The 15,854-nt window shown below is 39.3% G+C and overlaps 1 protein-coding gene across 1 annotated transcript; it reads right to left on the bottom strand.

Annotated features, from left to right (window-relative positions):
- Positions 1 to 2,158: 2,158 nt before the first annotated feature.
- Positions 2,159 to 13,164, bottom strand: LOC131369802 (FERM domain-containing protein 5-like). Its single transcript, XM_058416660.1, has 2 exons — positions 12,822 to 13,164; positions 2,159 to 4,105 (listed from the first exon to the last, which is right to left on the bottom strand). The coding sequence occupies exons 1-2, from the start codon at positions 13,036 to 13,038 to the stop codon at positions 3,558 to 3,560; spliced, it is 765 nt and encodes a 254-aa protein (XP_058272643.1). The 5' UTR covers positions 13,039 to 13,164; the 3' UTR covers positions 2,159 to 3,557.
- Between the last annotated feature and the right edge of the window lie 2,690 nt (positions 13,165 to 15,854).

Raw genomic sequence — 15,854 nt, 5'->3', positions numbered from 1 at the left:
TTTGGGACTGAGTGAAAAATAGCGGAGCAGAGTGCGTTGAGTGACTGTGAGAGAAAAGTAAAACCCGGAGTGGAGTCGAAAAATCTTTAGCGTTCTCTAAGGGCACCTCGGCCTGTAAAGGCAAACGGGCAGTGGCTCAAGCCACGCCAATGCTGAAACATGTAATGTTTGAACAAGTGTTTGTGAACAGTTCAGTGTGTATAGAATTTTATCGACAGTATAAAGTGTCTAATGTGCAATGAAGTGTGGGTGAGCTGTAGTTTCAGAGTCCAGGAGCAGGTATGGGAGGAGGTACATGATGGACAGAGTTCAGCATCCTGACAGCCTGATGGATGAAACTGTTTGAAAGTCTTGTGAAGCGAGCCTGGAGGCTCCGGTACCTTCCTCCTGAAGGCAGGAGGCTGAAGTAGAGGTTTGATGGGTGTGAACCATCTGCTGCAATGCTGATGGCTCTGCTAGTGAGGCAGGTATGGAAGATATCCACAAGGGAGGGCAGAGAGACGCTGATGATCTTGCCGGCTGCTTTCACTATGCGTTGCAGAGTCTTTCAACAGGAGGCAGTGCATCCTCCATACCACACAGTGATGCAGCTGGTGAGAATGTTCTCAATGGTGCCCCAGTAGAAGGAGCGCACGATAGGAGGCGGAACTCGTGCTTTCCTCATTGGATGTGCTATTGGATGTGTTCATTGTTGGTGATTTTATTTACCAAAATATATAAATTTAGTTACAGTGTAATTTAATAAACCTTACCATACAATCAACACATGAAAACTGTATTTCACTTTTATCTTTAGTCAAGGCTACTTTAGTCAGAAGAGGGTCTCATCATGTGTATTTTCTTAAAGTCTTCTATTTTAGGGAAATTAGGGAATTTTACAAATTACAATATTTTTCATGATGTAAGTCATCAGCCTTTTATCTTCTTTCTAAACAAAATCCTCTTCTATGTCTTTCTTATAAATGACAAGTGGCTGTTCCTTAACCTGCAAAAGAAATGCTGAAGTAAGTTAGCTCTTGCTTTGATCTATTTGATATGTTGTCTGAGTAATGCAAATTTTAGCTAATTGCAAGATAAAAACCACTGTTAAAAAATCAAATACCAAAAACAAAACCACAAATAACTGATTTTTATTCTACAATTAGTTTCTTTTTTTTTTTTACTGCAGGGGTGGCACGGTGGCTTAGTGGTTAGCGCGTTCACCTCACACCTCCAGTGTCCTGGGTTCGAGTCTCACTCCCGCTCACTGTGTGGAGTTTGTATGCTCTCCCGGTGCTTGGTGGGTTTTCTCCAGGTGCTCTGGTTTCCTCCCACAGTCCAAAGACATGCTTCTAGGCTGATTGGACTCTCTAAATTGCCTGAAGTGTGTGTGTGTGTGTGTGTGTGTGTGTGCCCTGTGATGGGTTGGCACTGTGTCCAGGGTGTATCCTGCCTTGATGCCTGATGACTCCTGAGATAGGCACAGGCTCCCCATGACCCGAGTATAGATCGGATAAGCGGTACAGAAAATGAAATTTATTACAGATACACCTTAAAGTAGTAAATGTAGAGTACAGGTACTTACATTTATTGACCAATTGACCAATTTGACCAGCTTGACCAATTTGTTGGTTGAATATACCATACAGGTGCATATTTACATAGGTGCTCTTTCACTTGTACATCAAATGAAAGGGATCCACCAGGAATCAGTTACATTTACTCTACATTTATTACTTTAGTAGATATAGCCCATATGGCCAATGGATTGTGGTCCAGCCAATCACAAGGTCAAGATCAGAGACATATCAGTTAAGATCTTAAATTATGTTTTCTGATGAGAATTTAGCAAAACCTAGGCTATTTTGATTACTATTAATATACTGGGTTTACAGCTACTGATAATATAAGGATGAAGTAAGGGGAGTGAAATTTTCAGACTACATAGTAGGGAGATTTCCTACACTTCCACCCATTTGTATTATTCTTATGCAAGTAAGGTCTTGACTTTGACATTCTTAGGGAAATTCTTTCCAGACTTTGCATTAACCCAGATCACTCTGTTCCTAGGATTTTTGCATTCCCCATCCAAGGAGTGTTTTACTGGCATTATGTGAGCAGGTCATGTCATATGAATCTTGTAGGATTCTATATACAGATGTTTCTTTATTTCATGTCACATGTCACAGTTATATGAGCACTTCCAGCGCAATGTGGTTCACCAGGTTTATTTTCCTGTAACCCTCCTGTAAGCCAAAATGACAGAAAAAAAGTCTAGTTCTGTATGTGGTGACAGCACAAGTCATGTTTGCACAGTAGGTATGGCCAATTTGTTGTGTATACACTTCACCATAATGTTAAACAACATGTTTTTTTTTGTTTGTTTATTATTAAGATGGATTATTAAGATATAAAAATATTATAGAGGACTTCTTTCATAGCTACGTATTACTCGCTATAGTGTCCACATTTAAGGATCAACACACTTTAATCAAACTTTGACAACTCACTTTCAGTGAAAGATGGAATTGTCTTTAGTACATAAATACACATGTAGGTTCAATATATGACTTTTACTTGCTCCTGCTGTCAGGAATAGGAGACTGAAGCAGATTCAAGGGCAGTTAGCATTTATTTACTGTATATTCTACTCACATTTTTTGTGTCATTACAGCATATAATAGGATAAAATATTTATAGCACCTATTTATAGTACAGATCACTTCAAATCTCAGATGCACTAAGATCCTTTATCCCCTTCATGACAACAACACACTGGCTGTGTCTGACCTATCCACTTGCCTAATAAGATGCCTTGTCACCTTAACATCCTGTGTCATCAAACTCAAACTGTATAGGTATAACTCAAACTCACCAAACAAACCTGGGCCATGGCAATGAGAACACAGGATCCTGCCGCTGGATTACCAGAAGGGTCTGCCCAAGAACCAGCTAATAATCATAGTAACACTGCCTGTCAGACTTTACACATAAACATTCATATCCTTCTTTTTGCCTCTATTTCCATGCTAGTATTAATGCTGGTGTTTTGCTCTTTTTGTTGTAACACAAGACAATTTTGTTTTTTATAATGTATTAATTAAAAAGTTCCAAGTTTGTAAAAGTTCATTACTCTGTAATGTATACTAACGCTTTGTAACCATATAGATAAACATATAGTATAAGTATCATATAATTTAGTGTTACAGCATCTGACTGCAGAGCTGTTGAATAGAAGGAGAGGTGCTGATTTGACTGGGTTTTAGAGCTGCTTGCTTCATTGTGCCCCTTAATAATCATTTTATTCAAATTTGAACCCTTATTTACATTTGCGTTGCCTATACCACATAACCACCTGCATCGAGAACAGTCTGTTTCCTGTCTATTGTCCTTTTTTAAAATAAAAAGGAACTTTTTTTGTTCCATTGGTTGTTTTGTCACAAGTCAGAGAATTGATGATGATGGAAAATTTTAGATATAACAAACAAAGCACAGTGCACAGTTGTATCTCAGCAGCAAAAAGAAAAAAAAAACAGATAAAAGATATCAAGATGTGGAGAGAGGATCATTATATCCCATCATTCCTTAATGAGTTGGACCCCCATCCACCGCAATGTACAGGTCAGCCAGCGTCTCAGTGGACAAAAGTAGGCATAGTGGAGCTGCTGGAATTCAGGTGTCTCGCGGATGTCTCTCAGAAAAGGTACGTCAAGTTGTGATTCTGTTAGAGCGATGAGAAGCAGAAGGAGGGCCAAGAGCAGAGCAAGCATCACTAAAATCATCCATGCCAACATGCCCATCATCTCCCCAGCCTGCTGTGTTTCCATGCCACCAGTGTGTGGTTTGAGTTTTCCCAGGTGAAAAACTCCCCCTCTAGGCTTATGGCTTCCACTGTAGGTAAATGAACCTTCTTTCTCAGGGACTAAATCTGGATCCCTCACCTCCTGGTCATGTGTGCTGTTGAATTCTGGCGTGGGTAACACATCACTGGAGGGCTTGTGGGATTCTTCTGTAAATCTTGCTTCCCCATTTCTACCCTCTGGACCACTGTAGTGTGTGCTCAGTAATGAAGTGCTTCTAGAGATGGAGTGCTCAGGCGTGAAGTGACTGCTTACATGTGATGCATCTGAGAGAATAACAATTAAACAAAAGATCAAACTATTTGTAAAATTAGAATAATAACTTTCTATCATTTTAATCATGATGATTTTGCAATGCACTGCTGCTACATGATTGGCTGATTGCATAACTGCATGAATGATCACAGGTGTTCCTAATAAAGTGACAAGCGAGTGCACTCAGCAATAATATCAGATTATGGCTGTGACACAAACATGACGATCAGGGGTTTGTACGCAATCAGACTCTAAGTATATCAATAAACCATAACAATTGTTAAAGATGTCATAACTAACTTGATACTTTAGCTGAATTGACTCTGTAGAAGCCATTTCCATGATACTACTGATGATGCTGACTGTGTTTTATGATATTGCGCACAGAATCTCAAACAATCCTGGACAAACACTTATATTGTGTGGTAGCGTAGGATGTGTTAGCTTAGTGGTTAAGGTGTGAGTTTGAATCCCAGGTCCACCAATCTGCCACAGCTGGTCCCCTGAGCAAGGCCCTTAACCTTCAATTGCTCATTTGTATAAAAATGTGATTTAAAAGTCGCTCTGGATAAGGGGATTTGCTGAATGCCAGAAATGTAAATGTAAATATTTACACTATAGCAAATACTGCTGGCACCCAACAGAGGGCGATAGTGCCACACAGTGATAGTAGCCTGTGCGGGGTGAACTCAGAATTCTCCAGGCTGATTAACCTGGATTCCCACCGCCTGCCAAGTACGATACTTAAGGCCAGCCTTGGCCACAACACCTTGTCACACCTTTGTAGAGGGGTGACTGAAATGGTATGTTGGGGCTTTGTCTAAGGTGTGCAGAAAAGGAAAAATAAATGGAAGGTCAGAATAAAAAAAACAGGTTTTAAAACAGATTGAAACTAAAAATCAGACACGACTAAAAAGAAGAAGCCTATTCCTATTCTGATATGTTATTTTTCCATTTTGAGTGAGGAAAATTCCTTTAGTTGAGTGTACCATTTGGGCGTCCCCTTTGTTTGGGTTTTCCTGCCTTTTACTGATTCCTGGTTTTGAGCCCTGCTTTGTCCAAAGAGCATAAAACATGCCTACACATTATCTATATTAATCCCTGTTTGTCCCTTTATTTATAAGCAAGCTCTCACTCTGTATTTGGTTTCTGTCTTGTAACGAACACAGGGCGCTTTCTTTAGAATAGACCGTGTGTGTTTGTAAGACTTCAGACTTTTCATACTGGAGCAGTTTGTACTGTAACATGTCCTGTACTGCATTAGGGATTAAATACTATTGCAATGAAGGAACACTGGCAAGACGTATCCTTTCTCCTAACCAGCCCCCCCTACTGTGTTGAAACTACTTCTGCCTTGTGACTTGCTTTTAAACATTAGCAGCTTGGCCCAAGCATGTAGTAAAGAGTTATTTCTGTGCTAGAACAATGTAAATAAGAGCCTGAAATGAGGAAACTAGCAAGATCCATTACACAAATTTGAAAATTATTATCATTATATTAGTAGTAGAAGTAGTAGTAGTAATAGTAGTAGTAGTAGAAGTATTAGTAGAAGTAGTAGTAGTAGTAGTAGAAGTAGTAGTAGTAGTAGTAGTAGTAGTAGTAGAAGTAGTAGTAGTAGTAGTAGTAGTAGTAGTAGGAATAGTAGTAGTAGTAGTAGTAGTAGAAGTAGTAGAAGTAGTAGTAGAAGTAGTAGTAGTAGTAGTAGTAGGAATAGTAGTAGTAGTAGTAGTAGTAGTTTATCGTTCAGGTAGCTTGCTAAATCAGCTAGAAGCAAACTGGTTGTTATTAAGCGTCTGTTGAGCGCTGGTTATTACAGTTGTTCAACTAATCATGCGTTGCTGACCAGCGCTGTTATGCTGCGTTGCTGCTGCTGGCGAAACTGTTACAAAATTAAGCTGTTGTTGGCTACTGAAAGTTTGCCATGTTACAAACTATGAACCTAGCTAAATTAGCGAACAGCCAGCGTTACATACATGTGCTGTTACAAACTGGTTGCTGTTCGTTGCTACTGTTTGTTCAGGTTATGTTCGGTTAAGCAAACATTAAGGTGCCGCTGTTGCTGGCTATAGAACTGTTATGACATTGCATGTTCTGCTGTTGCTGCTACAAATCTGCTGTTCATTGTGTTCATGAACAATGCATGAGCATTGTTACTATAGTTGCTACACGTTGCTACGTGTTCACCTGTTAGCTGGTTATTGCTAAGCTGCTGTTATGAACCAGCATGATTATGCAGCGTTGTCGGCTGTGTTGCTGTTCTTGTTCATGAACCAGTTATTTGCCAGGCCTTGAAAGCAGTTGTTGTTGTTGCATGTTCACCATGCTGTTCGCTACTGTTCACAGCATAGCCTGTTAAGGTCTGCTATGTTCCCAGCAGCTACAGCCTGTTGTTGTTGCTGTTGCTAAAAATTGTTGCTGTTGCATGGCGAAACCAGCATGACGTATGCTGTTGTGTCTGTTAAGAACATTGGCGTTACATGTCTGTTGCTGTTAGTTGCTGTTATTATGAACCAGCGTTGCTGGTTGTTGCTAGTTGCAATTGCTAAGGCTAAACATGCTGCTAAGCAAATCTGTTCGTTTGCTGCTGCTGCTGTTGTTATGACATGTCAGTGCATATGACAGCTGCATATGAACCCAGCAATCAGCTGTTATTAGTTGCCATTGCTACTGCAGCATTGCGTTATGTTAGCGTTGGGTAATGTTCAACCATGAAACAGCTGTTAGGACATTATATATGCTTGTTGTTGTTGTTATTATGCCATGCATTAAGCAGTTATTGTTACAGCAAAGCTATTGTTAGTTGTTATTGTTGTTATTGCTAGCAAACTGTTATTAGCAAACATTGCAGCTTAGTTGCTATTACTAAACAGTTCATATGCAAACGTTAAGCGTTGGTTGCTATGCTAAACTGTTTAAGCGTTGTTGTTGCGTTACAAAATTGCGTTAAGAAACATTACTATTGTACAAAGTTGTTCGCCGTTGTTGTTGTTGCTGGCTTGTTAACAAAACATTAGCTGTTATGTTCATATATATTGCTGTTACGTTACAAACATTACAAACTGTTGTTGCTGCTAGTTGCTGCTGGGTTGCTGGCTTAAACATTGCTGCTGGCTGTTAAGGCTACTGCTGTTGCTGTTGCTGTTATTAGTGAAAACCTAGCTGTTGCTGTTCAGTTGCTGCTTCGTTATTGGTTCGTTGTTCTCAGCCCAGCAGAAACATTGCTGGCTGCTGGGTTGTTGTTGCATGAACCAGCAGCTGTTGCTAGTTGTGCTGTCTGCTAAGAACATTGCTGCTGCCGTTGCTGCTGCCTGCTGCTGCGCTAGCTAAACTGCTGCTGCTATGTTGCTGCTGTTGCTACCTAGTTAGTTAGCTGTGTCTCAAGTTGTTGCTGCTGCTGTTAAGGTTATGCTACGTTAGCAAACATTACAGCTGCTGTCATTGCTGCTGGGCGCGAAACTGTTGCTACTATGGAACAGCGTTAGCTAGTTGGTTCTGCTATGCGCAAACATGTCTGCTTGTTGCTGCTAAGCTGCGAAATCAGTTAAGCGTTGCTGCTGCAAACTGCGTTAGCTGGTTAAAATTGCTGCTGCTGCTAGCGTTTTGCTAAGACACTGCTTCAGCATGCTTAAGGTTGCTAGTTGTTTGCTGAGCATGAACAGCAAGCATGTCCGCTGCTGCTGTTGTTATATGCTGAGCAGGTAGAACATGCTGCTGGTTAGCAGTTGTTATTGCTTACAAACACGTTGTTATTGTCTGTTATCGCGTACCCTGCTAACTTGGCTGCTGTTGCTAAGCTAAATCTGCATGTTCGCTGTTCGCGGTTGTTAGCTGTTCAGCCATGAAAACGGCTAAGGTTGCTGCTATATACTACTATGTAAAAACCGTTGCTGCCAGTTGTTGTCGTTGCTGTCGTTACACAAACTGCTGCAAAGACTGGTTATGACAGCTGCTATATTATTTGTTAGCGCAACGCGTTGCTGCTAGCGCATTAAGTTACTGGCTGATTAGTTATTGCTGCTATACAATATTGTTGCTGGCTGTTGGCGTCGGCACCGTTGCTTCGTTACATGCATTATTATGATTGCTGTTATGATTATGTTCAAGTTGCTGTTCGCAAATCTGTTGTCTGCTGTTGTTATATGATTAGCTGTTCAGCATGAACATGTTGTTGCTGGTTGTTGCTGCATGAAACATAGCTGGCTATCCTTACAGTTAAGTTGTTGCTGCTGGTTCAGTTGCTGCTGTTACAGTTCAGCTGTTGCTATGAACAGTTGAACCAGCTTAGTTGCTGTTGTTAGGTTATTGCTAAGAACATTTGTACAATGCACCGTTGCTGCTGCTATTGTTGCTGTTAGTTACTACATAAACCAGCTGCTGCTGTTAGTTGTTATGTTGCTGCTGGCAAATGTTCATTGGTTGTTGCTACAAACTAGTTGCTGCTGCTGTTTGGTTGTTATGTCTGCTGCATGCTGCTGCTGTTAAGAACATTAAGTTGCCATGTCTGTTCGTTACAGGTTGCTGCTAGCTATTACGCAAACATCCAATTACGCTGATAGCTGTTAAGCTGTTAAACTATAGAACACAGCAATTACTGTCTCAGCTGTCTGCTGCTGCTGTTGTTGGTTATAGTTAGTTTATGAACAGCAGCAGCACCGATAGCACTGCTATGCTATATATGTTCTGCCAGTGTCCATATTATTGCTGTTTTGTTATAAAGGTGCTGTTCAGCTTAGAACATTTGCTGCTAATGTTGTTGCTATACATGAACAGCATAGCAGTTATATAGCTGCTATGAACCCTGTTCAGCAGAACATTGCTGCTGTTGCTGCTGTTGTTATGAACGAAATCCGTGCTGGTTGTTGCCGTTGCTCGTTGTTGCAAACTGCTGTTATTACAAAAACTGTTCCGTTATTGCTTGGCTGTTGTTTGCATAAACCGTTCATGCTCATTATTGAAGCTGCTTGCTGGGGCGTTGGTTATTGCTGTTGTTAGCTGGTTACATTGTTCATTGTTGTTACAGCGCACCGTTGTTCGGTTGTTGTCGTTATGTTACATCTACGGAACCAGCGTTGCTGCCTGGTTATGTCATTACTGTTGCTCATTACAAACTGTTATTACAGTTGTTTTGTTTACATGGTTCGTTACTATGGTTGTTAGTTGGTTGCTGTTTGTCTGTTGCCAAGTTGTTCAAACCATGACAGTTCATGATTGCTGTCTGGCTTACTAAAATGTTGTTTGTTACTGTTCACATGGGTTCGTTAAATTGTTGCTGCTGGTTGTCACGTTACGTTCGTTGTTGCTGACTGTCTGCCTTGTTATTATGATTGTTTATGATTGCTGCTACTGATTATTTATGACACGTCGCTGTTGTTGCTGGTTGTTGCTTGCCAAACTGTTCCAGCATGTTGAAGGTTATGATTACAACTTCAGTTATGATTGCTGTTTAAATCAAGGTGGTTACCTGTACTTACGTTCGTTATGTTCAGCTGCTGCCAGTTGTTGTTGCTGTTCTATAGAAACACTGTTGTTGCTGCTATTGTTGTTATTGAACATGGCTGTTAAGGTTGGTTGTTGTTGTTGCTTGTTGTTGCTGTCTGTTACAAACTTGGTTGCTGTAGTTATGTTACATAGAACACATGTTTGTTGTTGTTGAGTTGTCTATTAGCTGCTACAAACATTTATTACTGTTGTTATGTTGTTGGTTATTAAGCTGTTGTTGTTGTCTGTTAGCAGTTAGTTACTTATGAACATGTGCGTTACAACCAGTTGCTGCTATGTTTGTTTACAAAATGTATAGTTGTTGTTGTTATTAATGTCTGTTTATGTCTGTTATAGTTAGCGGTTATATAACATTGTTAGCCTGTTGTTATATATATATAAGTGTTCGTTAGTTGCATCTGTTGTTGCTGGCAAATTGTTGCTAGCGCTTGTTGTTCCATATATATTGCGTTCAGTCATGTTAGTGTTAGTTGGTTGTTGAACATTGTTAGCTGTTGTCTGCTACTAGTTGCTCATTAGTTAGTTGCTGTTGGTTACTGTTCAAGTGTTAAGCACCTGTTAGTTGCTAGTTAGTTGTTATGAAAATCTGTTGTTGGGTTAGTGTTAAGCGTTGCTGCTAAAGGTTACAGAACATTGTTGCTTGTTCAGTTACTGGTTGCTGTTACACGCCTGCTGTTAGTTACGTCTGCTAGTTGCTGTTAAGGTTATTGCTGAGAAACATTAGTTGCCATGTTCTGCTAGTTGTTGTTGCTGCTGTTAAACATCCAAACTATTGGTTGCTGTTCGTTGCTGTTGCTTGCTAGGTGCTGTTAGCAGAACATTTGCTGCTGTTGCTATTAGTTATTGCTATTGTTGTTGTTGAACCCAGTTATTATAAACATGCTGTTGTTATTGTTGGGTTATATTAACTGTTGCTCAAGGTCTGTTGTTGCTATTAATTGCTGAGTGAACATGTCTGTCCATGCATAAACATTATGGTTGCTGTTAGCTTGCTGCTGTTAGCTGTCTGCTAGTTAGTTGTTGTTATAAAAACTGTTATTGCTGTTGTTGTTTGGTTTATGTCTCGTTAAGTTAACATTGGTTATTGTTGCTAGTTTACATGAACAGCATATTAAGCACTGAAGTTGCTGCTGTTATTGTTACAAACATTGCTGTTATTATTAGTTGTTGTTCAATTGTTTCTGCTGGTTATTGTTGTTGCTATTTAAACATTACATGTTGCTGCTGTTTGCTGGGCGTCTGCTGGTTGCTGTTGCTAGTTGTTAGCGAACTGCAGCAGCATATGAACAGCTAAGGTTGCTGCTTGTTAAGTTTGAGCTAAGCAAAACATTGCTGCTGATGTTTGCTATAAAGAAACATTGCTGCTATGTTCATGTCTAGCTGTCTATTGTTCAGCTGTCTGTTGTTGCATGTTAGTTGCTGCTGTATTTAAACCTGAGTTGGGTTGCAGCTGTTGTTATTAGTTAGCAAATCTGTTCGTTATTAAACATTGCTGCTGCTGCTGTTATTGCGTTGTTATTTAGGAACAGCATGTTAGTTAGTTAGTTGCTGCCATATTAGCAGTTGTTGTTGCTGTTGTTGTTGTTGCTGCCGCAACTGTTAAGTACTGTTCATAACATTGGTTAGTTGCTGTTAGTTTACGAACTGGTTGGTTACGTTGCTGTTATTGGGTTAAGAAATTGCTGGTTGCTGGTTAGCTAGTATGAAACGTTGTCGTTAAGCATGAAACCCTGTTGCTTGTTGTTGTTAGTTAGCTGTTGCCGCTAAGTTGTTAAAACATTATTATTGTTAAGCCGGTTAGTTGTTGCTAAGGTGTAGCTAAATTGCTGCTTGGTTATTATGTTGCTACGTTGTTGCTGCTGTTGTTGTTATGAACCTGAGCTGTTAAGGTTGTTGTTGTTGCTTGTTACTATTAAGCTAGTTGTTACAAATTCATGATTGTTGTTGTTAGTGATTGCTGGTTGTTGTTCAGGTTATGTCTGTTGGTTATGCCATGATATTGTTGTTATGATTACGTTCATGATTGTTGTTACGCTTCATGACAGGTTATTGCTATTAGTTGCTACATGTCCATTGTTGTTCATCACATGTCCCGGTTATGATTGCTGTTGTTGCTGTTAAGAAAACATTAGCTGTCCTACCAGTTGGTTGATATGCTGGGTTATGGAACATCGTTATTGTTACAAACTGTTGTTGCTAAGAACATAAAATTATGATTTGCTGCTGTTCCATAAGCGTTGTTACTGTTCTATGACTGTTATTGCTGCTGGTTATGCAGTGTTATATGTTGCTATGATTACAGCATGCAGATTAAGGTTGTTGTTATGCCCAGCAGCAGCAGCAGACAGCAGTTGTTGCTGTTAGGAGTACAGTAGTATAGTTATGAGCAGCATGCTGTTATGACAGCGGTTAAATGCTGCTAGTTGCAAAGCAGCAGCAGTAGTAGTTAGCAGGTAAAGGCAGCATAGCCTGTAGCATATAAGTAGCTGGTAGCCACAGCTCAGCAGCTCAGTAGCAGCAGCAGTAGCAGCAGCAGTAGTAGTAGCAGCGAGGCAGTTTTAGCAAGTACTACTTTAATTGTCAGTGTAATAATAAGCACACCAACTAAAATTCTAGCAAAAAAAAAGTAATAGAGCAATATGCAATAGGCATGTGACACATTAACAGGGTTTTTTGGGGATTTTTGATGTTTGTTTGTTTGTTCGTTTGTTTATTTGTTTGTTTGTTTGAACTTGTATTCAACTCTCAACCAGTGGAACAACATTAATAATTTTATGTCATCTTTCACTTTATTTTCATCGTATGAAATAAATATTATTGTCATGGTAGCTCCCAAAGAACTCTGAACTACATATCCCATCCTTCCCATGTCACATGTCCTTATCACTTGCTCCTCATTTTCACCCTGGCTATCACCCTTATATTTTGCATTTAACTATATTCTAGTGTTTCAGTGTGCTTATCGTCAAGCATTTGTTGTTTTGTGCTCATAGTCTACGTGTTTTGCCTTGTATTGTTTAGTTTCATGGTTAGTAGTTGATAAAGTAGTACTTCATACTTAAATAAATGCACTTTTATCTGTCTCCTTAACTGGATCCTGACAATTATCAGCATAGAGACATCTTGCAACGTGTCATAGAGGCAATTATATTATCAGAAATTGTAATAACTATTTCTGATTTAACTCCTTTGTACACTTGATGTTTTTAAGGTGAGTCTAAGTATTACCTGCGGCTCTGAGGCTTTGCCCAAATGGAGAGAGGCTGATCCCTGAGGAGCTACTGGACTCTGGTAGAGAGGGTATAATGGGCAGAGCACCCAAAACATTACCCAGAAGTCTGGGGCCCAACGTCAGCACCCGCACCTTCACATCCCGGTAACAGTGATTAATCATCCGCAGGTGAACATTGACTTTCGTCTTGATCCGGATCAGACACTTCACCATGGTGGCGTGTGGGAAAATCCTTGATCAGGGTATAGTTTTGCTGCTGTGTGTTCATGTAAAAGCGAGAGGGGGAGCAACGGAGATAGAAGGCAGCTGGGTCAAACACTGGACATGTGAGTACTCACTAGAGTGCTCCTCCTCCTGTTAAGTGCACAGGTGGAGCTATTGCTATTTATAGCAGCAGTAATAATAGATCTGTACTCAGAAACATGGAGAGCACAACTCGTGCTATGTTGCCATATATTATGTCTGTGTGAGAGAAAACGAGACGGATAGTTTCAAATTTTTTTAATGTTTATGGGAAGTAGTATTTACTATGATGTTAACACTCTTAGCCTAGTATAATAATTAATAATTCACACTAAAACAAAAACAACAAGAATAATATATATATATATATATATATATATATATATATAAATATATATATATATATATTATTTAAAGCTTTACAAGAATATACAAATACAGGATATAAATAATACATTTTAAAGTCAAATTTCTCCCCTGTGAGCAAGCTAGAGGCGAAGGCAAGAAAACGCTCCCTGAGGCACTTTTCTTTTTGCTCGTCATTTAGTTGGATTCACATTTTCATCATTGCCACACTTTATGTGTCGGAATAACAGTAAGAATAAAAGAGTAGGAAATGTATTTTTAATTTAAAAAATTAAAATGAAAACAATCATCATGAAAAATTCTGTTTACTGTATTTAAATATAATTAAATTGATGTAAAAAACCCTTATACAGAACGCACACTCGGTGTATTCATACGTACCCCCAGAGTAAAGGCAGAGTGACACGTCCAGGTGAACACACTGCACAATGGCACAAGTGAACAAGTGCTCTCATATTACACATAGACTGACTGCTAGAGGAAGACATTTGCAATTCTGCAATATGTGAAACCAGTAGAAATACATTTCAATGCGTGCTAATAAAATCTGAGGCCAACAGGCCATACACGGATCATTAGGCCACATGGTGTACATAAGGGCTGGGTAGAAATGATTCTTTTCAGTGTGATAAATGCACTGTGTTTCATGCAGAAGTAAGGACATCTGAGTTATTTTCAGTCCACTGTAAGACTGTTTAATCTGTGTACTGCCGCTCTGCTTAACATATACTGAGCATGTGCAAGAGTTAAAAACAGACTTGCTAAGCTAGCTGTGATGACTTCGCATCTTACAGTTTAAGTACAGTAACTGAAGTAGTAAAGGTCTGTACTTATGATGGCAAAGACTGTGAAAATATAAGTCACAGCACTCAAAAGAATTAAATATTACTGGACAAAATGGCTGGTACTTATCAATACTTTTTCAGAGGTTAGACATTAAAGTGAATAAAAAAGAAAGTAGGTTTGGATTGCTGTTATAGTACTTCTTAGGTACATGGCATCACTCTTGAATGGTGTGTTCATGTTTATTGGTGCAATTCAGTGATGCAGTGAAGGATGAATGTTCCTTTTCATATTGCAGGGTCATTCTAGCTGGAACACAGTAAGAGACAAAAAATGTTTTGTTAAGCTTTGGCCTTGTTTTAGAATCGCTCCTCATGTTATTCAGGGTTATCTGAGGAGACTAGGATATCATCCAGGTATGTGACAACACTTATACAGGAGTTTCATTATCTCCTGCTGAAAGAACTCTGGGGTGAGTTTAATTCCAAAAGGGAGTTTGTTACAATAATATTTACCCAGGGACAGAGCAATAAATCCTAAGCCAGGCCATCTTTTCTTCTCCACCCTGCAACACTGCATGGAACCTGGTCACCCCATCCAACAAACTAATACATCCAAAACAAAGATATCTAATACATCCAAAACAAAGTGAATACTTGACTGCTTTACATGTAGATTATCATTGTTTGAGTCGTCTCTCAATACTGCAGAAGGTAGTGTTATCTTCTAAGTCTAACTTACGTAACTTCTAACTTCTTTCTTGCTTTTAACCAATCACTCAGTGGGCAGCAGTAACAATATATTGCTGCTTTGTTGGACCATTTTAGTTCAGAGTTCATTTTTAGTAGGATCTGTTATGGAAAATGAATACTCTTAGGCTTCATTTTCCCTTTAATTTGATTTTCATCAACCCACTTAGTGTGTGTTTACACTTATCCAAGTTTTTCCAAGCAATTAAAGCTCCAGATAAAGTTAAAGTAGTAAAGATAAAGATAAAGTTAAAGTAGTAATTTCTAACAGAAAAAAAAACCCTGGCAGGAGCAAGCATAGATAAAAAAAAATAAAAAAAAACATTTTTTGTTGTGTCATATTAGTAATATGTGTTTAGCATAAATACACTTTAAATAGATTGTAAATAGATTTGTTGCACTAACTGATACTACAGTCATGTTCTGCTACAATCTACTTGGTCAAGACTGTCATGCTACAATGTTCAGTGTCCCTAATTGTCCACTTGGTGCCAGCAGATTCTTCAGAATGTTCCTTTGCACACATTCACTTCTTCTTCCAGTGAGTGCGGGGAATGTGGGGAAAGTGACGTAGAAGGTTATCTGAAAGGAAACTGAGTCAGAGTTTCTGATGCTGTCACTGTAACAGTGCAGCAATGGTACTTGCCTAATATGTATAATATGTGACTTGGTGATGTAGTAAAGCTTTGGATCAATATTTTTGAAAAGATAATTAAATCTGGTCCAGGTGTAAGTCCCTCCCACTTGTTGGTATCCACCCACTTGCAGTCTAAAACCCTCCCATTAGATGATGCCCACATGACAGTGGTGTTAATCCCTCCTGCTTGGTGGTTTTCACCTATACCTTTTATAAGTTCCTGCCACTTACTGGAGTTTGTTCTGAAGATA

Source organism: Hemibagrus wyckioides, linkage group LG19, assembly GCF_019097595.1.
Source record: "Hemibagrus wyckioides isolate EC202008001 linkage group LG19, SWU_Hwy_1.0, whole genome shotgun sequence".
Taxonomy (NCBI): Eukaryota; Metazoa; Chordata; class Actinopteri; order Siluriformes; family Bagridae; genus Hemibagrus; species Hemibagrus wyckioides.
The sequence above is the reverse complement of the archived record's forward strand: the minus strand, read 5'-3'. Positions and strand labels throughout refer to the sequence as shown.